This window comes from Pelodiscus sinensis, chromosome 4 (genome assembly GCF_049634645.1).
Source record: "Pelodiscus sinensis isolate JC-2024 chromosome 4, ASM4963464v1, whole genome shotgun sequence".
NCBI lineage: Eukaryota > Metazoa > Chordata > Testudines > Trionychidae > Pelodiscus > Pelodiscus sinensis.
The window spans coordinates 107,622,588-107,650,129 of NC_134714.1; the positions used below are offsets into that span (position 1 = coordinate 107,622,588).

The 27,542-nt window shown below is 43.1% G+C and overlaps 1 protein-coding gene across 6 annotated transcripts in view; it reads left to right on the plus strand.

Moving 5' to 3' along the window:
- Positions 1–27,542, plus strand: part of STK33 (serine/threonine kinase 33) — a 124,948-nt gene that overhangs the window by 28,758 nt on the left and 68,648 nt on the right. For 4 of the 6 annotated variants that reach the window (XM_075927996.1, XM_075927997.1, XM_075927998.1 and 1 more), the window contains exons 2-4: positions 18,896–19,175; positions 24,364–24,480; positions 26,194–26,307. In XM_075927996.1, the coding sequence (XP_075784111.1) occupies positions 18,896–19,175; positions 24,364–24,480; positions 26,194–26,307 (511 nt within the window). The remainder of the gene's footprint in view (positions 1–18,895; positions 19,176–24,363; positions 24,481–26,193; positions 26,308–27,542) is intronic. The other 2 variants (XM_075928001.1, XM_075928000.1) reach the window with 1 other exon arrangement.

Below are 27,542 nucleotides of genomic sequence, written 5' to 3' on the forward strand. Positions count from 1 at the left end.
ATAAACAAAAATAGGTTTGCAGTTATGGTACTTGATTTCAAAAGTGTGAACTTAATTTGTTAGGAAGTAGGGAAGTGTACTGGGGTAAGGAATTCAAGGACTTGAATGTGGAGGAGATTTGAAGTTACTTTAAGTCAAAGTTGCAGAAACATGCAGAAGCCTCCAAAACAACCAGGGGAACAACATTCTCAAGGAAGGGTTGCAGACCAAATTAGATTAGCAAGCATCTCAAACAGATATCAAGAGAAAAAAAATCTAAAAAGAATGAAAAAGGGACCATTAAAAGAAGTGTAGGGAAAAGGTGAAAACTGTGAAAAGCCATGCAGAGTTGTACCTTATAAATGTGGATGTAATAAGTACTGCTAATCTGCTGCTGGGCCATCAGCTACAGTGGCCCTGCCACTACACCACCACCCTTCCAGAAACCCCATTGTGCATTGCGTCTGTCTTCCTCTTTGGAAGAGGAGTGAGGAAGGACATGGCAAACAAGTGTAAGGTCACCGGAGGAGTCTGGCAGGGAATTGAGGCAGCTTGGACAAGTGCTGCTTGGTGGCTTGAGGTGCTGGCAGCTTGGCCCCAGGGGGTCTCTGAGGCAGGGAAGCTACCAGCTCAGTCCATACTCAAAAGGGAGCTCAGGCCAGTGCTGTGTCCAGCTCAGGGGGCTGGTGTCTTTTTGACTGGTGCTTGGGGGGCGGGTTGGTGGCACAGCCCGACACTGTAACTGTCTCAGCTCACCTGAGGTGGGGAGGGCGTGTTTTAAGGAAGAAGCACTTGGGAGGTGGGCAGGCCAGGCCAGGCCAGGGATTCTCCAGTCTCAGGAATGGAGGTTGTTCCTCAGGGCTCCTCCTTTTAAGGGAGAGTTTTTGGTGTTCTGATATGCTGAGGGCATAGCCTCTGCCAGAAAGGTTGGGCCTGTACCCACCATACATGCTTATAAAAGTAGCTAAAATAGTAAAAGGTTCTTTAGCCACGTAACTAGAAAACAAGGGAAGAAGTGGGACTGCTAAATACTGAGGATGATGTGGAGATTAAGAATAGCCTAGGCATTGCCAACATATTACTTAATAAGTAATATGTTCTTATTAAGAGTATGAGGAGCTTAATAAGTTCTTAATAAGAGTATGAGGAGCTTAGGGACAGAAGCAGGCAGCTAATGAGATCAAGGCTTTGGAAATAGAAAGTCAAAATGGAAGTCCAAACTTGAGTTTAATGGGACCAAATTTGAGTCCTGGATTATCTCCATCCAAGGATATTAAAGGAACAGGCACATATTATAGACTAAATAGCAAGAATGTTTTAATGAATCTGTGAACTTAGGGCTTATACCCCTATGACTGGAAGATTCCAAACATAGCAGCTATATTTAAGAAAGGGGAAAAAGGTGATCTGGAAACTCCAGTTGTATGCAAGATCTTAGAATATATTTTGAAAGAAAAAATAGTTAAGGACCTAGAGGTTAATGGAAATTAGGATAAAATACAATATGGTTTTACAAAAGTTAAGATTGTGCTACACCAACCTGATCTAATCTACCTGGATTTCAATAAAACATTTGATGCAGCGCCACAAGGGAAATTAGTTAAATTGGAGAAGATGGGGATTAAATCAAAAGGGGGATAAGGAACTGATAACAAGAGAAACTACAATGACTCTTGCTGAAAAGTGAAATCACAGGCTGGAGGGAGTTTAGAGGAATTCCTCAGGAATTGATCTTGGGACCAATCTTAACAGTTTAATTGATGACCTTGGCAAAATAAAATGGGAATATTATAATCAAAATTGTAGATGACACAAAGTTGGGAAGTAACTGCTAATACAGAGAAGGACCAGAATATTGTACAAGATGACCTTGAAAACTGGAGTAATAGAAAAGGGTTGAAATGTGCTGGTCAGAATGAGAAGTCATGCACATAGTAACAACATGAATTTTACTGTAAATTGTGGATGTATCACTTGGAAGGGTCAGATGAGGAGAAAGACCTGGATATATTGGTCAATCACAGGATGACTATGAGCTGCCAATGGGATGCAGCTGCGAAAAAAAAGTAGGGTAGTCTTAGGATACATCAGGAAAGTATTTCCAGTAAACATATGGGAATATTATTACCTTGATAAAAGGTACAGTAATGGTAATACTCATTTGAAATATGTGTGAAGTTCAGTAGTTTATTTTAAGACTGAGCTTGATAAGTTTAGGGGATTCAATGCGGAGATTGTCTACAATGGCATACGGCCCATATGTGATTAACAACAAATACCCCTAGCAGCTAACTGGAGGACAGAATATTCTTTTTACAAGCTCATCTGATTTTAGTTAAACACAAAATAAATTCCATGAATATTATGTCAGACCTTGAAATGTGAGTTTGCAATAATCAGGGAGGAAGCCAGACTTTAGTCTTAGGCTGATGTTAAGGAATTCTGGTTACACAGCACTCCGAGGATTTTTAAGCACTAGTCAACAGGCAATAAGGAATTAAATTTCACTTGTCTAGGCTGGTTTTTTATTGTTGTTGTTATCCATGGCTTCCCAACAATAAGATTCTTCTATGTATAACCATTCTGTTAATTTGTTGACCATTCTCTTGGGACTATATGCTTGTGTGGCTTTTTTTTTTAATACTTCACTGAATATTTCTAATATGTTGGTTAGTAGCCACTAAGTTTGATGTCTGGTAGTGGTTTAATGTTATCACAATAAATTTATTTTCATAGATATGATTTAGTGCTCTGATTTTTAAGAATCAGAGGGTTGCTTAAACACTTCTTTGGGATTAGTACTTAGGCCATATGCACGCCCAAACTGGAGGTGTAGCTAAATAGGGATGCATGAAAGTAGAAATAGATCTTAGTACATCTCTGCAAAAAATAAACCCAGTCCTTTGTGTCTATGCCTTGGTTCGAGTCACTGTTTTGCTAAATTTTACTTACAATACCTTTAATTACAAACACAAAAAGGAAGTTTACAAGAAGTGAAAATTTGGACAGAAAACCAGAGAAGAGTATAAATCTATTGCTCAAGCATGCAGGGATGCCAAAGCTCAATTGGAATTGCAACTAGCAAGCGATGTGAAAGGTAACAAGAAAGGCTTCTACAGCCATTTTAGCAATAAGAGGGTGATCAGGGAGGGTGTGGGGTCCTTATTGGATGAGGGAGGTAACCTAGTTACAAAAGATGTGGGAAAAGCTGAAGTACTCAATGCCTTCTTTGCCTCTGTCTTCACGGACAAGGTCAGCTCCTAGACTGCTGCACTGGGCAGCACAGTATGGGGAGGAGGTGGCAACCCTTCATGGAGAAGGAATAGGTTAAGACCCATTTAGAAAAGATGGACATACACAGATCCATGGGGCTAGAACTAATGCATCGAGAGTGCTGAGGGAGTTGGCTGATGTGATTGAAAATAGTGGCCACTGGTTCTGCAAAAACTCATGGTGATTGGGGGAAGTTTCCCCTGGTACTTTTTCAAACAATAGTGCAAATCTGATCACTACAGTTCTCATTTGTGTCTTTTGAAAAGTATCAGGCAGCACTCACCTCTCATGAGTGCCCCCTCTAGCTAAGTGCATGTGCCTGTACGCTCTCTTCTTTCAAAGTTTCTTTGGCAACTCAACTGAAAAGCCTCTTCAGCAACTCAGCCCTCCAGCTGAGAAACATCGCCTGTGTGTGAATCACTCAAACTCCTTCTGGGTACACATTTAACGGGCCCATCTTGGCGCTCTTTGTATAGAGTCTCCGAGTCTGTTCCCTCAGTCCATTCCCCACTCGGAGACAAATGGTGTCCCAGGCCTTCTCCTCCTGGTGACAGCTTCCTCACCCTCTCTTCAGGGCTTTATCCCAGAATCCCATCCTAGTCTATTCAATGTGTTCACTCACCAAGGTGCTCTCCACTTGGAGCTGTCTGTGGTGCTGCTGCTCCCTCAGCCAGACAGTCTCTGATCTCCAGAGACACTGACTACTTCTTCTTTATTACCTTTTTGGGGTGTGACAGGACCACAGAGCTTCTGGCTAGGGGTGCTCAGGGCCTGGTCCACTCCATTACACTGCCTCTTTAGTTTTTTGAAGTTCTTTAATAAAAGGTGAAAGAGTCCATCTTTTGAACTTGCACAGAGTTCTTTGGGATCTGGGAAATGTACTCAGAGAGTCACAGATAAATGGAAGGTAGAACAGATTGATTAGCATAAGTAGCTAACCTATTCCAAGGGACCATTCAAGGCAAAGGGGCCTGCTAACACACTTCCAGTAAGGGGGAAAAGAAAGGGAGGGAGGTCAGCTGTAGGGAGTGGTTAGTGATTACAGACTGTGTAATATAAGCCATAAATCCAGTCTCTCTTCTGTCCCTGAATATAAGCTCCCAGGCTAGTTTTTTGAAATCCTTGTGCAAGTTTCCTTTGAGACCACGGCAGTGGAGCTGACAGCCTCACTGGGCTGCGGAGCAAGGTGTGGGGGGCCTGGTCTCAGAAGGGATGGGGCTGGGAGCAGCCAGTCCTCAGTGCTGCCTGGAGTAGGGATGTTAATGAGTAACCCATTACCTGGTAATCATGACCCTTAATAGGTGATACTTACTGAATAATGGATACTGGGGAAGCTAGAGACTCGTGTGGGGCCAGAAGCAGCAGCCCTGAAAGCAGTAGTGGCTCTGCTGGCCCTGTGCAGGGCTGCCGCTTCCGGCAGCCTCATTGCATGGAGCCAGAAGCAATCAGGTTGGAGCAGCCTGCCCCCATTTAATCATTTAGCTGGTTGAACATAACATTTAACCGGTTAATTAATGAAACAAGATTTTGTGCCGTGCCCCCCTCTCCCTCCCGGCAGTCCTAACAGCCGCTCTGAGCCCTCTTTGCCCTCCCTTGTCAATGGGCCTGTCTGTAGGTTAGATGTCTGTTCCACTTTATATTTAGCTGTTACACTCTGCACTTAAAAATCCACTGCTGGCCTGTGCTAGCTGCCTATGGGGCTGTTTCATCGCCTTGTAGATGTTTGGCATGGGCTGGAGCTTGAGCTCTAGTATCCTGTGAGATGGAAGAGTCCCAGAGCTTGGACTGCAGCTCAGGCCCAAAAATCTACATTGCAGTTAAGCAGCCCCTAAGTCCTCATGGGCCAGGCGTGGGTGTCTAATTGCCGAGTAGATATACCCTTGAAGTATGTTTCTCACTCACAGAAATTAGTCCAATAAAATATATTGCCTTATCCACTTTATGTCTCTAAAACAATTAGATCTGCCCAGAAGAGACTGTCAGTTTTCTGTGCTGCTCTGTTGTCTAGATTATGGCTTTCATCTTTGGTTAGACTCCCAGGCTATTCTTCTCCTCTGGATATTTGGGGAATGCTTAACAGTGCCCCCTAAAATGTTTGATCTTTGCAGACTAAAATTGATATGACTTAAATAAAACTACAGACAGTAACACTTTGTTGGAGAAAAGTGTTAATTATTTATTTGCGTCTATGTGGTTGATCCACTCAATTGCTTTGGGTGAATTTTGCATTCTTTATATTTAAGTTGGAGTTAAAATATTGTCATTTTTGGACCGTAACAAGCACACTTGCCAGTATAATTATAAGTAGGTGCTCAAGAGAAATATATCCATATTTTACTATATGTGAAAAGCGGTACTCTATTATAAAAATAGTTTCTTGTACATGTAGTTGCTTTGGCTTGCTATGGCAACGTTTCTTCCCTTTTTTTTGAATTCTCCTCTGTTTTCTCTCTCTCTGTAGATGGTGAGCTGATGTCAGTGAGTTCTTTTCCCCCAAAGTGCTGGTCTTGTCCCCTTCCATGATACTATCACCTGTGTGGCTAGGTTACTCACTACAGGCGGATGGAATACACAAAGCCTCTGCTAAGGCTGCAGATAATGCTTTAACAGTCACTGTTGTGTAAGCAGCATGTAGACCAGGTGTGCCATCAGTGGCATGCGAGCTGATTTTCATTGGCATGGGGGTGGGAACTCAGTCCCGCTGCTGCCCTGCCTCTTGAGCCTCATAGCTGGCCAGTCCAGGTAGGGAGATTTAGGTAATTGGCGGGAGCGGGAGGGGAGGAACCTGGACCTTATCAAGCAGCTGCTAAAGGAGGAGCAGCAAGATAAGGAGGTGTTAATGACTTAGATTTACAAACACCTAAAGCAGTGGTCTCCAACCTTTTTACACCCAAGATCACTTTTTAAGTCTCAGAACAGGCGAAGATCTGCTGCCCCGCCCCTTCCTCAAAGCCCCGCCCTCTCTATTTTCTTGTCCATCACTTGCTATCCCTAGCCCTTATACACTCTGTTAAACAGTTTATTTTTAAATTATGCAATATATAAAATTAAAATCACATGTTTATAGTTATGAAATAAATGGTCTGTTTTTAATTCATGCTATTTAAATGTCAAATGAAGCATTTACAATTATACATTTTGTGTTCTGCTATTTTGTAAATCTAAAATCAAGTATTGATAATTATATATTTTTTCTTCCAATAACAAAGTCTCAGTGTGACACCTGTGACTGAACAGTATCTGCCAGTGTCTTGAAGTCTGGGTTGTAGTCTGAGATTGCTAGTCGTATACAGTCCATCAGATGGGCATCTGTGATCCTGCGCTCAGCCTGGGAAGCTTGCTCCAGCACAGCTGGAGCTAGATGCAGCCTCCCTGGGCTGAGTGCAGGGCAGCCGGGCTGGAGGGAAGAGAAGTGGCTGCCCGGCCAGCTGGCCATGGCGCTCAGCCAGGTGCACCAAGCTCCACATGAGCAGGCGCAGAGGAGAAGCCACCGATCAGCTGGAGCGCGGGGCAGCCGCTTTCAGCTGAAAGCCATAGTCAGCTTGCTGGGGTGTTTCAGCCCTCTCGACCTCCCAGCTCCCACCATTCCTCGCAGCTACTCACCTGTGTTGTTGCTCGGTGAGCAGCTGCTCCTCAAATGAGGAAATCTAATGTAAATGTACTGCGCAGGTGTGCAGTTCAGAGAGGGCTCAAGAGCTACTCTTAGAGCCCCTGAGATCTACCGGTAGATCATGATCTACTGGTTGGTGACCACAGACCTAAAGAGATAGATAGGTGCCTAATGGTAATTGCATTTATTTTCATTTGACTTCTAATGGGAGTTAGACATCTGGGGTTTTCTGGAGTGCAGAGCAGGGTAGGCATGTATCTGCCTCTTCTGGCACCCAAATACCTTTGTATATCTGGGTCTAGAGCTAAAAAACAAAGCTAAAGGCTCTGATGGGAATTGTGAACAAAAGCATAACTCATGATTTTTCCATGTGTTATCAGAACTGGCTGAAATATGATGACCTATTTTTACAGAGGGGAAAAACAAAGTATTAACTTACAAATTCATTTTCATTTCAAAGTGTGCCAAATGGACCCATTTTTTATTTTTTACCCTTTTTCAAAATGTCCTACATCTTTTCTATTACCCCTCCAAAGAAGTTAGTGAAATTTTTCCTTTACAAAAAGCCCCTCCAAAAACTGGCACTAACTAGTTTGAAGTTTGAGTTAGTGAAAAAGCATGAAATTTTTTACACAAGAGGGACCATTTTGTCAGTGTCGACAGATTGGGATGAGATAGTTTTGTTTTAGAAAATATTCTTTTTCTGCTCCCTAAAAGAAAAAAAAAACTTCAAAAATTTCAACCAGCTCAGTATTACATTCATACACTTGCGTGCATCTTCAGCTCCTCTTAGCGCTACCAGGAGATGTGTGTATTCCACTCCTTACAGAGGCGAGTTTTTAACTACAGTGCAGACCTACCCTCAGCACACTAACTCAGTTAAAGGTAGTGTGTGTATGTCTCCTTGAACTGTAACTTACACCTCCAGCTGTAGTGTAGATGTACCCTTGGGGGCGTACCTGAGCTCACTCAAGAAGTCTGTGATCTAGCCAAGAATTAAGCTTGTGTATCCCAAAGTAAGAAAGAAAAAGATTCTTGTAACAGAATGTTTTTGAAGTGTTGCAGATATCTAAAACTCTGATCTTACTGATTTAAAAAAAAATCCTGTGTTACTAAAACGGTGAAATCTGCATCTTTATTTATTAATGAAGGTGCCGTAAGTAGGACTATTATTGTTGATACTTTTTAAAGTTGGCACACAGACCCATAAATAGAAGTGAATAAGTTAAATCTTGGCATGTCACTTTTGAAAGGTTGCTGATTCCTGCCTTAAATAAGAAAAAGGCATCTCAGCCCAAAGTTTCATGGCCACTAGTCAGCTCTCACCTAGAGCTTTTATGCCTAGTTTAATTTCTTACGAGGTTTCTGCATTTTTTCCTGTATCGCATGACTTGGCTGATATAATTAGCAACTTGACCACAACATTAGCTTTTCACGGGAGGATGTATTTCCCTATTTTCCATTTTCTTTATTTTCAGGGAAGCATAAGAATAAACTTCAGTGACTAATGGGGGAAAGCTGTCTAAATCGCACATTTCATCTCACACACATACACAAAACAAAAAAACACGGGAAAGAACAGAATTTCAGTGAGACAACATAAAAAACCATTCTGTTAAAGAACATGATTAACCCGTCACACATATCAACAATTTGCCTGGCTCTCTAGTTTTGTAAACTTGGTACCAAAGTACTGTTTACATACCTAACATTTTACTTGGCTCTACAATGCATGCCATTGCAAAATCAGGCATGCAGCTTTTTGTGTACAGCAAACTGAGCCACTTCTTTGGCTCAGTTAACAACTTTTTAAACAAAATTGAGATGAAACCAAAATACAGGCAGTCCCCGGGTTACGTACAAGATAGGGACTATAGGTTTATTCTTAAGTTGAATTTGTATGTAAGTCGGAACTGGCTCCAGATTCAGCCGCTGCTGCTGAAACTGACCAGGGGCTGACTACAGGAAGCTGGAGGCAGAATTGCTCTGCCCCCAGCTTCCTGGAATCAGCCACTGATCAGTTTCAACAGCAGCTGAATCTTGAGCCTGGGACAGAACAGCTGGGCTGCCAGGTAGGTCCCTGCAGGACCAACCCGGCAGCACCCCAGCTGCTCTACCCCAGGGTCCACAACAAAAGCCTGGTCTGCTGGGGGGGGGGCGCATTAGCTGCGCCCCCCCACCAGACCAGGGACACGGGGAGCAAAGCCGCAGCGGCGGCAGGGTGCCGCGCCTCTGAGGCTTTGCTCTGGCAAAGCCTCAGAGGCGTGGGACCCCGCCGCCGCTGCGGCTTTCGTCCGGGTGTCCCTGGTCTGCTGGAGACGGTCCCCAGCAGACCAGAGGCACCGGGAGCAAAGTGGCAGCGGCGGCGGGGTGCTGTGCCTCTGAGCCTTTGGCACGGGACCCCGCCGCCGCTGCCGCTTTGCTCCCGGTGTCTCTGGTCTGCTGGAGACGGTCCCCAGCAGACCAGGGACACCCGGTGCAAAGCCGGGGAGGCGGAGGGGTCCCGCGCCTCTGAGGCTTTGCTGTGGCCCCGTTCGTAAGAGCGGATCCGACATAAGTTGGATCCGCGTAACTCGGGGACTGCCTGTAGTCAAATTAACAACAGAGAATGTTTGAGAACGTTGTGAATAGTAATAACAACTAAAAGGGCTCTGGCGTATCTCTTAAGTATAATAATTTAACCTGCTTAATTTAAAAGATTGAATGGCCTGTTTTCACTGGTTTCAATGGTATTTTTTTATACATTGAAATTTTAAGACTGTGAATTACAGATGGTGAACCTATTTAAAGATTTTACACAATCTAATATAGAAGTGCTTCATCTTCTTGGTCTAACATTCTACCTGTACAGCCTACCCAGGAGCAAGCATGAAAGAGGAAAATTGAGGCCTCTAAGAAAAATGGCTAGTAAATAGGGGAGAAGTTATGTTGGTGTCTATTGTAAAAATGGAACTTTCACATTTATTTTAAAACAGAGTTGGACACTGTTCTGTGGGCATACACAGCATGTGTCACTGAGAATCCCCATGGCCAGTGTTCCCTGTAAGCTGTGCACTTGGGCAGAGGCCCAGAAGAGATTCAGATGCAGCTTAGATGATAAGCAGAGCGCTCACAGTGCCCACAGCTGGCAGTATGTGTTTCTATTTGTGGTGCACATTTGCACATGCCTCATGCACATAACAAAATTTATTCCTTACATGGATAGAAAAAATAGAGGGAACATTGCCCATGGCTATTCATAAATGCAGGTGATATATAATCTTTGCATGATTATATAGTTATTAATTGGCAGGTGCAGCTTTTGCAGTACATAGTCAAACACTGATAAACAAAAGCTACTTGATGCAGTTTTTTTCCTGTTCAGTGTTTCAGAGAACAAGCTTTTTGTCCATTTCCCGGTTGTCTTGGATTGGTCTGCTGAGAGAATATTTTTGAACATCTGATAGATTTTTCATTAGCAAGGGATATATACTCAGTTTTTTTCTCTTTAATGAATGTACCCGACTTGAGAGAAACAATATTACTCCTAAAAGTATTTGTGGGTTCATGAGAACAAGTCTTAGTAAGGAATTTGGGCCTTCTGAGTTCTGTTCACATTACAAATAAAATAACAATAACAGTTCAAAATAATAATAATAAGTAATACTAGAGCATCTGTATTGCACTTAAAGTATTTAGCAGTCATTAGTATTTTACAAACATTGACAACACCATAGTGTGGGAAGTAGCATTACCTTCATTTAACAGATAAGGAAAATGAGGCAGAGAAGAAATTACTTTGCATCCACAGAGGAAGTTAGTAATTGATAAATTTGCAATTTTGAGGTTTAGAAGCAGATCTACTCAGATAAAAGATTAATATCCAATTATGTTGAAACTCTTAATTCTGAGTACCATCTCTGCTAAAATCATGTTGGAATTGAAGTAAAAGAAAATGTAACATGTTAATGAGATGCATATTTAAAGTCTTGTATTTCATGTCCTGTGAGAACTAGGAATTAACACTTTTTACCCAATAGAAAGCTGAAATTTAAGTGTGTGAACACTCCTCTTTTCACAAACAGAAAAAGTGTCTATTAATGTATCTGCCTTGCCCAATAACAATTGTATGTATCCCTGAGTTAAGTCTCTCTGGATCCCTCACAGTTGTTAACTTTGATCAAAAGCACTTAAAACACTTTTGAGTTGTAAAGAAAAAGTAACTTCAGATTGTGCTTTGATCACATTTAATTCGCCATGGCAAAAATAGATAGTTTCAAGTATGTGAGAAAAATGTTCCTTGTGCTTCTAGTATCAGTTGCTAGCATACTCACATATGAATTATTCACTTTTTCTTCTCCCTCTGCTGCTTCCCTCTTTGCACCACATGTACCCCATTGCCCTGCTATATTAAAAAAAAAACCAGTAAATTTCTCACTTTTCTCCACACAAGCCTTTTCAGTTATATAAAACTTACTTTTTTCATTATTTGATAGAAACAGGCAGTGATATTAATGCCAGGAATTGAGTGCTAGAATATTTGAGGATTTGATAACATTATATTTTCAAATTAGGAGTTTGGATCTTAACTCCTTATGTTTTGTTTTTAATGATAAGAAGAGAAAATAAAGAAATCAAACAATGCCCTTTGTTCACTAGAATTGCTCTCCTGTGGATTCACCTCTTATCTTTTCTCATTTTTCTATTTGTGGTAAATAATTCTCTGACACTTATTGTTGACTGTCTAACTGGTTGATTAGATCCGCTGAAATAGTGTCTAGTATAAGGAACTAATAAAGCATTGGAAAAGGGTTATTACATAGGTGCTTTTTAGGGCTGGCCTATTTTAGCTAGTTTTGTTGAGATTGTAAAAACTGCATGGAAGGTCATATGACTCTCAGAACATAATTAAAGTGCATGGAAAAAGAAGTCTCAAGAAAACAGCCAATGTAGGATCAATGTTTTCCACTGTTAGAAGTGCTTTGATTTACAGCTGAAGCAGGTCCCTTTTCTTTTTTCTTTTCCTGTTTTACCTTTTAAACTATTTCCTCTGGTCTGTTTGGGTCAGATAGGAAGATCCATGAGGGTTTTGTAAAAAGTATCCATCCTTTTCTGCATAGTTTAATTGATTATCATAACCAGAAATTTATCCTTTAATGCACTGACCAGCTGAGAGAGGACTCTAAGCTGATAAACACCATTCCACAAGATTCTACCTTGCAAAATCCTTGAACCAGACAAACAATTCAGGATAACATATAATGTTAGCCTCCTTAAAAGAAAAATATGTTGCTGTTTTCTTTTATAAAGTAAGCAGAACTATTTCATGACCACAATTAAAGTCCTCCTTCATGCCCCTTTCCCTATTGTAAGCAGGGGAATGGTCCCGCTATTGTGGGGAACTTTCCTGGCTTCTATACCACCCCGGTGAAATGGGCCAGCGAAAGGATCTGAGTCCCCGCTCCCACTTCCTTTACCCCACGGCTCCCTGATCCTGAGGGCTCCCTCTCCACTCTCCTGTGTAACAGAGTCCTCGAAACCCCAACAAGGCTGGGCCCAGGTTTCCTGGGGCTTAATCCCCGACCTTGTAGTCACTAGGGGCAGGAGTTAGGGTGTCCCCACTCCGAGGTGCTCTCTTTACACTGCAGGCCTTCTTGGCCCAGTGATCACTTCATAAGGTTCAAAGCAAATACAATTTATTAAACATCAACTGATTAAAGAGAAAATAAGAAAAAATGAGAATGGTTAAATAAGAACACACAGCCCTGCTCTCTGTAGCACAGGGACATCAAAACAGCAGCCTGCAGAGTGTAAGGACAGTCCACAGTCTCTTCCTTAGAGGCCCCTTAGAAGCCCTGGATGTGCTGCGGGGGGGAGGGGGGGATGCCTGCAGGCTGGACACACTTGCTCTGGCAGTGACCACACAGCCTAAAGCTCTAAGTGGCCAGACCCCTCTCCCAGTCCAGAGCCTCTCCCCACACTTTGCAGGTCCCAGCTGCTCACCACATCCAGCTGCAGTTTACACAATGCTGATATCACCCCTGACTCGAAATTCCTCCCCTGGTCTGAGTGTAACCGTGCTGGACAACCATAATACATAAACCAGTGTTTTAGGAGGGCTTCAGCCGTTGTCTGCGCTGTCTGGTTTCTAGTTGGAACTGCAACAGTGAATCGGGTAAACATATCTGTGAGAACCAGTACGTTCTCATATCCCTCTGAAGATTTCTCTAGCCGAGTGTAGTCCATTGCTAAGACCTCCATTGGGGCAGTCTTCACATTAGTGCAGGTCAAAGGGGCCCGAGTGGGCGGAAACACATCTTTGGCTAGGGCACACCACTTGCACTGACGGATCCATGCTGTTACATCACTAGCCATTGTAGGCCAGTAATAGTTCTTCCTCATCACCTCAAGAGTGCTTCTGTCTCCAAAATGCCCTCCATGGTCATGCCTGGCTTCATAAACTTGTCGGCGTAGTGACACTGGCACCACTAACTGCCACACTTCTTCGCCATCACGAGGATGACAGATTACACGGAACAGCACTCCACGGTGCAACCTAAGTCGCTCCCACTGTCTGGTCAGCTTCTTAGACTGAGGGTATTTGGCCCCAAAACTCCGGTCTGGCCTTATCCGGTTCATGACTGCCTCTAAGACCAGCCCAAGGTCCCCTTCTTTTTGCAGGGTGCGAATCTCTTCTCATGAATACCCTGAGATTATTGCATCCTCCCCTTCTACCAGGTTTTGTGATACCTCTTTTACCATCACTTCACCCTCTGGCTTCGGAATCTCTAGCCACAAACAGGCCCGCACAACATCTGCAGGAATGACCAGAAAGTCCTTTTCAAGGTCTTCACCCTCTTCTAATTCCTCTTCCAAAGGCAATCTAGACAGGGTGTCAGCACTGATATTCTGTCTTCCAGGTTTATACTGTACTTCAAAAGTGAATTCAGCAAGTTGGGCCACCCACCGGTGTTCAATTGCACCTAAGTTAGCAGTGGACAGGTATCGGAGAGGATTGTGGTCTGAGGTTACAGTGAACTTAGAGTACATTAGATAATCCTTAAATTTTTCAGTAATAGCCCACTTCAAGGCCAGCAATTCTAGCTTAAAAGCACTGTAGTTTTTGTCATTTCTTTCTGACCTCCTCAGCCCTTGGCTCGCATATGCGATCACACGCTCAACCCCCTCCTGCTTCTGGCTGAGCACTGCACCCAGGCCATGTAGGCTTCCATTTGTTGTCACCATAAATGGCAGGCTAAAGTCAGGATATGCAAGCACAGGTGGTGTCATCAGCTGGCGTTTTAGTTAATCAAAAGCTGTCTGACAGGCATCATCCCATACAAAGCATTGATCCCTTTTTTTCCTTTCAATTGGTTGGCCCACCAGTCCATATAGTGGCGCAGCAATGTGTGCGAACTTTGGAACAAATCGTCTATAATAGCTCATGAAACCCAAAGCTTGTCGCACTTGCTTGGCATTCTTTGGAACTGGCCAGTTTTCCAGAGCCCTGGTCTTCTCCTCGTCTACCTGGATTCCATCCTTTGAAATCACATGGCCCAAAAATTTGACTCTCTCACGTAAGAGGCAGCACTTGCTTGGCTTCAGCTTCAACCCATGTTCCTTCAGTCGTGTGAAGACTACATCCAGTTTTTCTATATGACTCTCGAAATCTTTGGAAAACACAATAACATCATCCAAGTATATTAGAAAAGTGTCTAGGATGTAGTCTCTCAACACCCCTTCCATTAGTCTCTGGAACGTAGCAGGTGCATTGCAGAAGCCGAATGGCATACGCGTCCATTCAAACAGCCCAAACGGAGTTGTCACTGCTGTCTTTTCCTGGTCCTGTTCTTCCATTGCAACCTGGAAATAGCCAGAAGTCAAATCAAGAGTTGAAAACACTCTGGCACTTCCTAATGCATCTAGGGACTCTTCCACCCGGGGTAGCGGGTAAGCATCCTTGTGTGTTACTTCATTCAATTTCCTGTAATCACAGCAGAATCGCACCCCACCATCCTTTTTTATTACAATCACTGCAGGCGATGCCCAGGGCCTGTGGCTTTCTTTAAGGACACCTTGAGCCACTAGGTCCAGGATGTGCCTTTTTACCTCCTGGAACACTTGTGGTGAAATCTACCGGTGTCTCTGTTTTATTGGGATAGCATCTCCAGTGGGTATTTGGTGTGTCACTGTGGTGGTGTAACCGAAGTCTCGGTCATCCCTGGAAAAGACCTCTTGATGTTTCTCCAGCAGTGCCCGTAAATGGCCGACCTGCATAGGGGTTAACTGTTGGAGATCCACTTGGACTGGAATGATTAACTCTCCATCAGGTGCCTCTTGAGGTGTGGTAACCTGTGCTCCATTCTCCAACCTTGTCACTCACAGCTCATCTCCCTTTTCTTCCAGGACTACTCCTCCTGGGGGTACTACTTCTTCGGGTCTGTGTACCTCTGCCACTCTAGTGCGAGGGTACAGCTTTATGGCCTTTTTACTTGAGTTTAGCAGCCTGACTGGCACTTTTCTCTTGCTGGCATTAGCAAGTACGTTCGCAACCAGTAGTCCATGAGGTAGACTGGCCCCTTGTGTTGGCTCAACAATCCATCGAATCCGCTTAGCACTGGCAACGTCCATCAACAATCTTCTCACTCCAGGGAGGTATAACTATCTTCTGTCTCCCTGCCACCTTAACATAGCCAATCTGTCCTGTGGGACCAGGAAAACATCCTTGTCTCTCCACTTGGGCCAGTACCCGCTTCAATGCAGCATCCCTCCTAGGCTCCCCATGCCGGTTCATTTCTTGGGTTCCTTCCCCCACAAATAGTAATTCTTTCAACTCTCTTATTATATTAATCCCGAGAATTCTGGTACTCTGTTCCCCATCAACGTCTTCTCCGAAGCTGGATCCTTTAGGATAAAGATGCATTTTCCCGGGATTATCCGACCCATATACCCTACATCAGCTTCAAGGGTACGTCTACACTACAACGTTAATTCGAACTAACTTAGTTCGAATTAGCTAATTCGAACTAACGGATCTAGACTAAAAAACTAGTTCGAATTAGCGTTTTGCTAATTCGAACTAGCATGTCCACATTAAGTGGACCCTGAACCAGGCTTAAGGATGGCCGGAAGCAGTGCTGGCAGGGCATCAGAGGAGGACTTAGAGCGTGGAGATGCTGTCTCAGGCTAGCCAAGGGCTGTGCTTAAAGGGTCCCGACCCCCACCCCGGACAGACAGTTCTCAGGGGTGCCCCGCTTGCAAAGCAGTCGTGGCTTGGAGTGCCCGGAGTACCCACACTGGGCACATCACAGCACTCGGCCATCAGACCGGCTGCACTTGCCGCAGGCTGCCATCTGGGGAGAGGGAGCAATCGGGGGGCTGCAGGAGAGGTTCCACCCCAAAAACCCGCAGAGCCAGCTCAGTCCTCCCCATCGGGGGCGTGTACCCCATTCCTCCCTCACCTCCTTCCACTTACCCTTCCCTAGCCCCTTTTCTTGATGTACAAAATAAAGGACAATTGTGTTCAAAAATGGAATCTGTCTTTATTGAAAAAAACTGGGGGAGACTGGGAAAAGGAGGTGGGAGAGGGGAAGAGAGAGGCTGGGAGAGGGGAGGGCAACTAAAATGATCAGGGGTTGGGAACAGGTCCCATATGAAGAGAGGCTAAAGAGACTGGGACTTCTCAGCTTAGAAAAGAGGAGACGGAGGGGGGACAGGATAGAGGTCTCTAAAAGCAGGAGTTGGGTGCAGAGGTTGCATACAGAAAAGTTCTTCATTAGTTCCCATAAAGAAGGACTAGAGGACACCAAAGGAAAGGAATGGGTAACAGGCTTCAAACTAGTAACAGAAAGTTGTTCTTCACAAAGCACAGAGTCAACCTGTGGAACTCCTTGCTGCAGGAGGCTGTGAAGGCTAGAACTAGAACAGAGTTTAAAGGGAAGTGAGATCAAGTCATGGAGGTTGGGTCCATGGAGTGGTATTAGCCAGGGGGTAGGAGTGGTGTCCCTGCCCAAAGTTTGTGGAAGGCTGGAGAGGGATGGCACGAGACAAATGGCTTGGTCACTGTCTTCGGTCCATCCCCTCCAGGGTCCCTAGGGTTGGCCGCTGTCGGCAGACAGGCTACTGGGCTAGATGGACCTTTGGTCTGACCCAGGACGGCCATTGTAAGCTCAGGGCTCAGGGTCGGGGGTCTCAGTGGACCACCTTGATTTTCATGCACTCCTGCTCCTGGGTGGCCAGGCTGGCAGCTCTCCTGCCCTAGCCGGCCACGTTCCTGTGCCTAGTGCGGAGATCGTGGACGAGGTCCACGATGTCCGCACTAGCCCAGGCAGGTGCCCACCTCTTGCGGTCCCGGGCAAGCTCCCGGGAGCCGCCAGCCTGGTCCTGGGAAGAGGGGGAGGGCTGGAGGGCATCGGGTGGGGGGCTCGATCCATGCCAGGTGCAGGGTCTGCTGGCTGGGTGCTGGCAGGCTTGCACCTGGCACGGGCACCGTAGCCAGCCCGTGCCCCTTTAAGGGGTCCGGGGCCGGGAGGAGGGCAGACGAATTTCCCTGGTGTTGGCCAGAGTGGCCACCAGGGAAACCTGGGGAGGGCTAGCCTCCCACTAGTTCGAATTAAGGGTCTACACAGCCCTTAATTCGAACTAGTAAATTCGAACTAGGCTTAATCCTCGTGGAATGAGGATTACCTAGTTCGAACTAAGCGCTCCGTTAGTTCGAATTAAATTCGAACTAATGGAGCGCTAGTGTAGCGCCTATGAAAGTTAGTTCGAACTAACGGACGTTTGTAGTGTAGACATACCCCAAGGCACCCCACAACAGGGATAGCTAATCCATTAGCTGTTGTTAGCTGTACAAACCGGGTATTATGCATGGTCAGATCTCTCTCTTGTGCAGTAATGATGGTTCTTGGTGATGTATGTACTCATGGGAGTGCCATACTCCATCCTCCTCCCCCTTTACATCAGAGCTCTAGCAATGGACTCTGTGGTAGAGCAGGAACTGAGGAGGGATTGCCAGGCAAGGAACAGCATATATGTAGCACAGACACTGCTACCAAAGTTCTCTAATCAGCAGCACAGGAATGAAGACACACCTATAATGGAGCACCCACAGAGACATGCATCTCAAAGAACCATGGATTCTGTGCAAGGTTAGTGTCTTTTTCTTATCTGGTGAGATTAAAAGATCTCTCAGTAAAAAAGCAGTACATCAAAGGAGAATATACTCTTTATTATTATGCTAAATTTAGGGGCTCTTTATTATTAGTGTGACAGCAATGTGTTCTTAAAGAAGAGAACTTTAATGAGGGACAGGAAAGGAACTAATGGACTTAAAAATACCCCAGTTATATTATCAGACATAGTATCCTAATATTAGGATTCCTAGGGTGATCAACAAGAAGGAACATTAGCTTTTGTGTGCAAAACCCACTTCAGATGAGATGATCTATAGAATATATGTTGAGAATTTCATCTCTATTTTCTGAAGAAATACAATCTTGGGTACAGTTAACTAGAGAGTATATTCCTTTAACGAGAGTATCTTCACCAAATGCAGTGGGTCCCATGTGAATCAAGAAATACACAAGTATCCAGCAGACCTTGCTTATCGCTGGGCCTCCCCATTTTGGCAAAGCCAATGTATAACTTCCCACAGTGCCAGCTAACAGCAGAAATTAATATTTGTTGCCTTAATCCAAATCAGCCACTTTACAGATTTAATTAAGTATTTTGAAATATTTTAATAAATGTGTTTATATCCCTTTTATAAAAAAAGAAACATCTAGAAAATAAATGTGGAAAACAATCTTGTTCTGGGAATAGGAAAAATTCTGCAATTCCCCTAATGTGCCAGGTTTGGATAGAAAAGATCGAGGATAATTTTCTTAACTACAACTTCTGTTTTTCCAGATCTGCTGCACAGTCCAGTTTCAACTAGTTCCTAGTCAGTGCGGGAGATATTCATAATAAGAACATAAGGTTTTTTGTGCCACAGATTCACAAATTGTGACCTTCACATTCTTCTCCTTAACTTTTTTCTTCTTCCTTCAACAGTGGAGACGTTTTCCTGCCAGTCTTTGTGCTGCCATTTAATTTGCACATCAAGTTTGATAACACTGAACAGATGACTGATCTCAGTCAGGGAAAGAAGACCGTAAAATGCACCAAGTGCTCTGCTTCATTTCAGTCAAGCAATGTTGTATTTTTTTGCTCCAATTGCAACAAGGGTCCAGTGTGCTCCAGAGGTGCTCTGCTAGAAACATCTGATTTTTCAAGTTCCCATGATGACACCCAGTATCACCAGTCAGAGGAACAAATCTCTCTTGCAGCAGAGGTGAGCAGACTGGGTTTAGAAATACTGTTCCTTTCTACCCATTTTTCCCCCCCACAATGGCTTATGTTCATTTTTGCTTAGAACATACTATATACTCCAGTAGAGTGCTCTCAGAAATATGTATATAGTAGAATGGCCCATATATATATATATATATATATATATATATATAGTAGTAGACGTGCGGCGCTCTGGGGACCTACCCAGCAGCACCCAAGCTGCTCTGGCCCAGGGCAGAGCAGCTCTGCCTCGGGCTTCCTGTAGTCAGCCGCTGATCAGTTTCAGCAGCGGCTGACTTGGGGACGCCTGGGGCAGAGCAGCTGGGGTGCTGCTGGGTTGGTCCAGTAGTGCCGCACCTCGGCGCTGTGGGACCAACCCAGCAGCCCCCCAGCTGCTCTATCCCAGGCATCAGCGAGAAAAGCCTGGTCTGCTGGGGGAGGGGTGCACTAGCTGCGCCCCCCCACCCCACCAATAGACCAGGGAGACGCGGAGCAGCTTTTCTCGCCGCGGAGGACGTGGGCGGCGGGACCACAGCGCGTCTCGGCGGTCCCGCCGCCTGCGTCCTCTGCTGCGAGAAAAGCCTGGTCTGCTTGGGGGGGGGGGGGGAATAGCTGCCCCCCCCCAGCAGACCAGGGAGACGTGTAGCGGCTTTTCTCGCCGCGGAGGATGCAGGCAGCCTGACTGCGGCGCGTCTCGGCGGTCCCGCCGCCCGTGTACTCCGCGGCGAGAAAAGCCGCTCCGCGTTTCCCTGGTCTGCTGGAGGGAAGCGCCCCCCGCGCCGCCAGAGGCGGCGACAGTGGGGGAGGCACCCCGCACTAGCGGCCCCCTCCCAGTTCGTAATTAGGGGTCCGACATAAGTCGGACCAATGTAACCCGGGGACTGCCTGTACTCTGAGACAAATTACATTATTGTTCTAAGAAATGTGTCTGGACTACACAATGAAATTAACTGTAAAGAAAGTGCTGGTAATGCATTTAGTAAACTATCTAGAAAAATCCATATGTAGGTAGTCTTGACCCAATTTAGTAAAAGCATATGCTAAAGTTCTTTGCTAATGGATGATTTGTTGAATCATGTCCTGAACAAGGATGGACTTAATAACTTTTGCTGAATCAAGGCTTTGAATAGAAGTGGCCTAATTTTTAGAAGTGCTGAGTACTTTTAAATTCCCTTCAAGTCAAGAACGGGTGTGTTCAGCACATTTGAAAATCAGGCTTTTGATTTAGGAATCTTACTTTAGGTATTGACATTTGAATCTATATGTCAGTTTATTTCCCCCCTCCCCAATCTTTTTCACTTTTAGTAATCTTAGGTGTATTAATAGTACAGAAGAATAATTGTATGCTATAATAAAAGTTGGTAAAATTCAGACAAAAGTATCCTTATGTTGACTGTCTTTAATATCTCCTTAGGCCATTTTTTATGTAGAGTTTCTTTTTTTAAGTATTGTTCTTGGAGTAGTTAATGTATTGATTGGGGACATATTTTTCTTATATCACAATCTCCTCTCTAATATTGAAGGTTCTAAAATTGTACAATTGGAAGCTTTAAAAGCCTTTGTTGGAGGAGTTTGTATTAAATATACATCTGAAAAGAATAAAATGAAAAAAGCACTTAAAACTGAATGTCAGAAGAAAATCCATAATTTGGGATAGATTAACATAAATGGGCCCCCTTTAAAGAAGCACTTCTCAATTGATGGATGCAAAGTAAATATCATCTAAGTCAGTCCTATACTGAACATACTGTCGGTGACTTGTTTTCCAGAATTTCTGTAAGTGGGGAGGCAAAATAGGAAATGTGTTTAGCAAAGACAACTAAACTACATTCAGCCTCAGTAATTCCCTCAATTTAAATAGGACAGGGTATCAGATAATACTGTACGATAGTCTCTATTGGTAACGTCAGCTGCATGTATGGTAAACCTATAGCTGACTACTTGGCCACTGGTATGTAAGGAATATTGAACTCTAAACTTGCCAGGAGATATGTGATGCTTGAAAATAAATGAGGAAATTACACTGGAATGGCAATCATCTTCTAAAATATAAGAAACTCTTTTTATATGCTCCTTTGCATTATTTAATACAGTGTCAGATTCACAGAATTATATTTCATTTTATTTCAAAGAATATCTTATCAACTGAAGACATATTTTCTTGTTCTTCAGCATAATTATTGCAGATAATTGTTATTTTTAAAATTTATAACTAGCAGTTATACCTGCCGTTGCTCGGCTCTGTACCTGAAGGATTTTTTTGGGGGGGAGGATAAATGAAAAATATATATGTGTTGTTTCAGTTATTGTATTTTTTGAAAATGAAGGCTGGAGTGAGAGTTTAGAGTGAAGGGGGCAGGAGGTAGGTGGCTTAGGGTAGAAGATTGGGAGGTGTGAGGGGTCTCATAGCAGTGGGAGGAGTTGCTGAAGTCAAGGCAGGTAGGAAGTGCAGAACTCAGGACAGGAAGGTGGAGGGCTTACCGGGACCGCCCATGGTGGTGAGGGTGGTGCTGCTCTGGTGGCAACTCCTCCCAAGGGGGTTGGGACAGCACTTCCCTGCCAGCACCCTCTCACAGTTGTCCTCCCCTGCCACCTGCAGGCTGTCTGGTGGGAACCAGGCCCTGGAAGCTGTCCCCTCCCCCCCTGCCTGCAAGCTGTCTTGGGGTGAGTCTCTGGGGGCTGCCGCGTCCTGCAGCGACACTCCCCTCTCCCTTGCAGCTGCAGTTTCTCCATGGGTGGGCAGGCTCCAGGGTTGGGTTGGGGGGGGGGAATCCTTACTGGTGTGCTGACAGGCAAGATGGTGGAGTCCCAGGGCTTCTGGCCACTCTCTTGGTGCTGCAACTACCCCAGTGGCAACTCTCAGTATCACATCCCTCCGCTCTCTGCCCCCTCCCATTTCATGTTATGGGAAATAGTCTCATTCCCAGCACTTCCCGCTTTCCAGGCACAACCAAACCCTGACCTTGGTTTAAGTTAGAGGAAGAGGAAGCTGCATTCCGAATTTTGTGGTCCTAGTTCATTTATGGTTTTGAAGGAGTTGTTGAACAAACGGACAGACACACTCTAAACTATATATAGAGACAAATGTTTATATGGTGGCCATCACCTTCGTATGCGGGTAAAACAAATGCCTTGAAGCTGTTTCTGTAGGTCAGTCTGTAACTAAGAAAGTCAAGGGCATTTGTTGGACTAGTCATACAAAGACCAGTATTATTCTTTATTGCGTTTCTGCTCTCTTATGATTATTCATTTACCAGCTCTATGTGAGTTTTTGTGTCCCCAACACACACTCATTTCTAAATACAATTACATTCCTTTCACACAGGTCCCATTTTAGTAAAGCACATACGCACATGTTTAATTTTGTGCAAATGAGTAAGGGTACATCAACACTAGCCCCCTAGATCAATCTAGGGAGGCTAATGAGGGCGACCAGAATTGCAAATCAAGCCTGGGATTTAAATATCCCGCACTTGATTTGCATGTTCCCGGCTGGTCGCCATTTTAGAAATTGACTAGCCCAAGTAACTGCCCATGTCTACACATGGCAGTGAAATGGGATTCCGGAATAAAGCCCTAAATCGAATTAGGTGGCATTCCTCGTGGAATGAGGTTTACCACCTAATTCGATTTAGGGGCTTTATTCCGGAATCCCATTTCATTGCTGCATGTAGACGTGGGCAGTTACTTCGGGCTCGTCAATTTCTAAAATGGCGACCAGCCGGGAACATGCAAATCAAGTGCAGGATATTTAAATCCCAGGCTTGATTTGCAATTCCGGTTGCCCTCATTAGCCTCCCTAGGTTGATCTACGGGCCTAGTGCAGACGTACCCAATGTGCTTATCTTCAAAGATGTGAGTAGTATGATTAACATGAATACATGTCTAAAGCTAAGAACTTAAGTGCTTTTGCTCGATGGGCCTCAGTCATTAATTTTGGCTATAATGGCCAAAATGGCTGTATATGTTTACCTATAATGGCTATAACATTTACCTTCACCTTCACAAAAGATTTAAATGTGGACTTCTTTATTCTACCATCCAAAAAATTGAAAGATTGAGACTCAAACTGATAGGATCTAGAATTGGAAAGGAAATGTTTTACTCATCACATTGACTCTTTGAGATTTCAGAAATTTTCCTGTCCTTTGATTTTTTTTTCAAAGAAGCGAAAGTGTACCATCCAGGAATTTGCTGATTCAGACCAGGGACTGGAGTGTGAATCTTCCATATCCTAGATGTATACCTATCCACTAGACTATTTGGTTTTCTGAGGTGGATCTGTCTCAGTCACTCCTGTTGGAGCTGTTCTACTTTTGTAAAAATAATTAAATATTTATTGAAACAGGAACTTAAACCCAAATTTACTACATCCCACGTTAGTGCTCTAAGCACTGGACTATAGTCAGTGGAATAACTCTATCAGGAGAGATTGAGAAATCCACTCACAATAGACCATGGATTCAAGCTGGGTCCTATGTGAGTTCCTGAATCATTTTTTCACTCCCTACCACCAAACTTCCTTTTGGCTTTGGCTATAAAGTTCATCCAGAACCTGCAAAACCTAATGAAATGGGTACGTTCTCACAAAAAGTTTGTTTTCAACACATCTTTATTTTCTGACAAAAACCCAGTTATTCAAAATTCTCTGAGCATCTTCAGCAGGAACTGTAGTGTGATGTGTGTGTGAAATTCATAAACACACCTTAAAATTGGCAGTGTAGCACCATGTGATATTTCCATAGTCTATTGGTACTACTTTGAAAATACGAGTGAATTATGTATAAAGATGCCATGTTATTAAATATGGTTATTAAATATGTACCTTTGTTAAGCAGGTACAAATCTGCTGTTTAATGAAATAGTTCTGTTACAATGGGCTATATTCTGCCTTAATGTATGCAAGCACTCGAGATCTAAAAAAGACAAAACATTCTTGGTTTTTACATAATCCTATATGGATATTTTTGCCATCTTCAATTTATTGACTATTAATTTTAGGTGATGTGGAATCCTGTAATTTATTTTAAATTCATGTTTTATAAATCTTGTCCATCTTTTAAACTCTGTGATTTAGTATATTATGTATCTGACAATAGGAGGTATACTGAAATGCCAGAAATAAGCTAAGAATTTTAAAAATTAGTGAATTCTAGTTTAATTTTATGCTTCATATTTTTTGTACAAAGATGCCAAAATCAGAACTAGTAGACTCGTACAAAAAAATGCTCCCCCAGTCAACTCGCAACAGTAGCGCAGAAAACAAAGTTCGTCACACACGAATAGATGATGGAGCTGCTATTCAGGTATGTAGCCACTTTTATCATTAATATCCTGTGGATCCTAAGATTTAACTGTTCTGCCTCAGTAGATAGAGACATTTAGCTTTGTTTATATAACATTCAGTTGTTTCTTGGAATCTAAACACACCCTCCCCCCAGAACATTTTGATCTTTCAGCATCTTCTTCCTAAAATGGATTGTAGCTATTGTTCATTCAAAGGAATCGGAGTCATGATTGTCTGTCTTAAGGTTCCTGTTTACTATATTTAGCTAACCAGTAGCCAGATTCTTTTTTTTGGGAGCCCAGATTGTTTCCCAATCCCTGCTACCACAGTAGAGCTCCGAGACCTTTTGAAAAGGCAAATACAAAAACAAACAAACAAATCCCCCAAAACCAACCCCCCCCCCCACACACCTCCTCTTGTTTTGAAAAGGCAAATACAAAAACACCCCAAAATAACATTCATCTCTTGTTTAAATGATAGGCTTACACTTTTTTTTAAAGTACCAAGAAAAGGGGTATTCCAGATATTTTAGAATCCCGTTCTTTGTGCTCATTTATCTCAGACCTAATAGAGAATACCTTGTGAGCCACCTGATTTCAAAATGCTTGGTTAATAAAGATTTGTTTTTCTTCATGAATGTTGCTTGAAAGGTGCAGAAATCAGTGCTTTAAAATGATCAATGTGCAGCACTTCATTTGAAGTCCATCCTGTGTTTCAGGACTTTAATTTGTTACAGCAGAGATATTATTCTTAACTGGGAGAACACTCCTCTTCTTCCCCCGACACATGAAAGAACATACTCAAATAAACAGTTCATTGATTGGGGCTACATGCTAGTGAAGAGAAGTTAACCCAAAGATCCATCCAAAGGTGTGCTGAAAAGTCAGTACAGTGTTCACAACAGACATTGTTCTCTCTTGTATTTGCATCTGTTATTTTTTGGAAATATGTTAAAATTAACATAACAAGTACATTAGAAATGTCTTTGGAGTAAAAAGAAAACTGGAGCAGCAACCCAATAGTTTTCTTTGCTGGTCACCTTTAAAGATTCTAAGCTTTTGTTTAAAAGAAAAAAAAGTTTAAACTCTCAAATTATTAAGAACTTGAGCCGGAGGGCATTAAAGTCAGTTGAAAGACTCTGATTGAATGCCTATTGCAGTCATTGATAGCCTATCATGTACATATAGATTTACAAATCACAGTTTCATAGGAAGTTTGAGTTTGCCTCTTGTTAACTACTGTCAGTATAGAAGAATTGTGACTTATATGTATTTTCTTTCACAACATATTTGCTGTTCTAAGGCTAAACTACCATTGAACATGCTGGGAGTCTTGCCTTGTTAGGTCCGCATGTTTATGTTTTAACTTACATTATTCATTTGGAACTGTGGTCAGCATCTGGCATCCTAATTTGTAGAATAATAAATAGTTAGATGATGAAACAAAATTCTTTATTGATTTGCCCACAAAATTTTCAGATGGAGAATTCTTACTGATATTTATATAACTCTTCACAGGTTTAGCTTTTTATGTCAACTGCCACTGAAAACGAACCACGTGTTCTCTTAAAAATGAATGTAACTTTTAATTTTGGTGTATCTGAATAGGGTTCATTATTTGTTGAACAGATCTTTTAAACCTTCAAACCCAGATATTTTTAACAGTGATAGCTGTATTCTTCCACCAAAGATTTTTAAAACAAAACCTCTTTTTCTGGTCTCTGTTTTATTAGCAAATCTATTATTTTGGAAGAAAATTGGGACAAGGCAGCTTTGGGGTGGTAATTGAAGTAAAACACAAGGAAACCGGCAAAAAATGGGCGATCAAAAAAGTTAATAGGGAAAAGGTAAATATGTAGATCTGTGACTTATTTTAAACCTTTCTTACTTTTCCTTTGATTTTTCTATCCAAATCTGTTTCTGCAGTATTTTTGTGCATCTCCTCACTATTGTTGTGTATCCAAATGCCAATTGCAATCATTGCATATTGTGACACTGTACCGCATATTCTTCATAGTGAAGTTAATATGATATAATCGTATCTTAATTAGGATGTATTTTATGCAAGATAAGTCGCATGAGGTGTCATTGGAAAGGTTGTGATTTGCTGAATATTTGTATCCATGTGTCACATGGCCAGTATTCCTAACTTCAGATACAAAGTATCTGTATTTCAAATGTGCTTACATCTGGGAAATGCCCACTATACAAGATGCTTTCAGCCTAGATAGCGGGCAGGTAAGGACCATCAGGGAATAGTAAGCCTTAGGAGAAACTCATGTTCCACCTGGGGAGTCTTCCTGAAGATTCTCCATACAGTCTCTGAATAATGGCTGCTGTGACACTACAAGGACCGGTGCTGGACTCCATTTTGGTATGTCAGTATTTTTCCACTGACCGGCATGGGAACCAAGCTTTGAAATGAAGGGTTCTCACCATGTGCAAAAGCTACATAAGGCAGGGGGGTAATATGGTCTTGGTTCTTCACTGACATCCACCGAAGAAAGCTCCTAAAAACACCTTAGCAACAAAGACTGAACTGGGGGAAGCACTGGTCCCACCCCTTCCGGGAGTGCAGAGCTGCCCCCGACCTTTCCCCGAGGCCCACAGAGGCTGTTGGCTCTGCTAGTGGTACCCCAGGTCCAAGTGGCAACCCAGGGGAACCCGTCACACGTGTATTTATTCTTACTGTTTAGTTGATATTCTCACCGTCTCTTCCTTGTAGCAGAAAGTATGAGTCACATCAAATTTTAAATATTAAAAATGTAATATAAAATGTAATTTGGGATTCTTACTCCTACATGAAATCACAATTGAAGAAAAAATTTGCTGGATCAGACCTTTAATTATTCAACTCTATTAAGAGATTGTTGCATGTTAAGTGAAAGCCGTTTAAAGTTTATTTCTTTTTTGCCAAAGAATTTTTAAAAATCCAAAATAAAACAATAGTTTAGTTTCAAAATTATGTGAACATGGTTTGAGCTTTGATGCCAGATTTCAGCCAGCGGTAGACAGTTATATAGCTGAATAAGGTGCAATACTTCTAAAATATAAATATTAGCAGCCCCTGTTATTTTGGTGT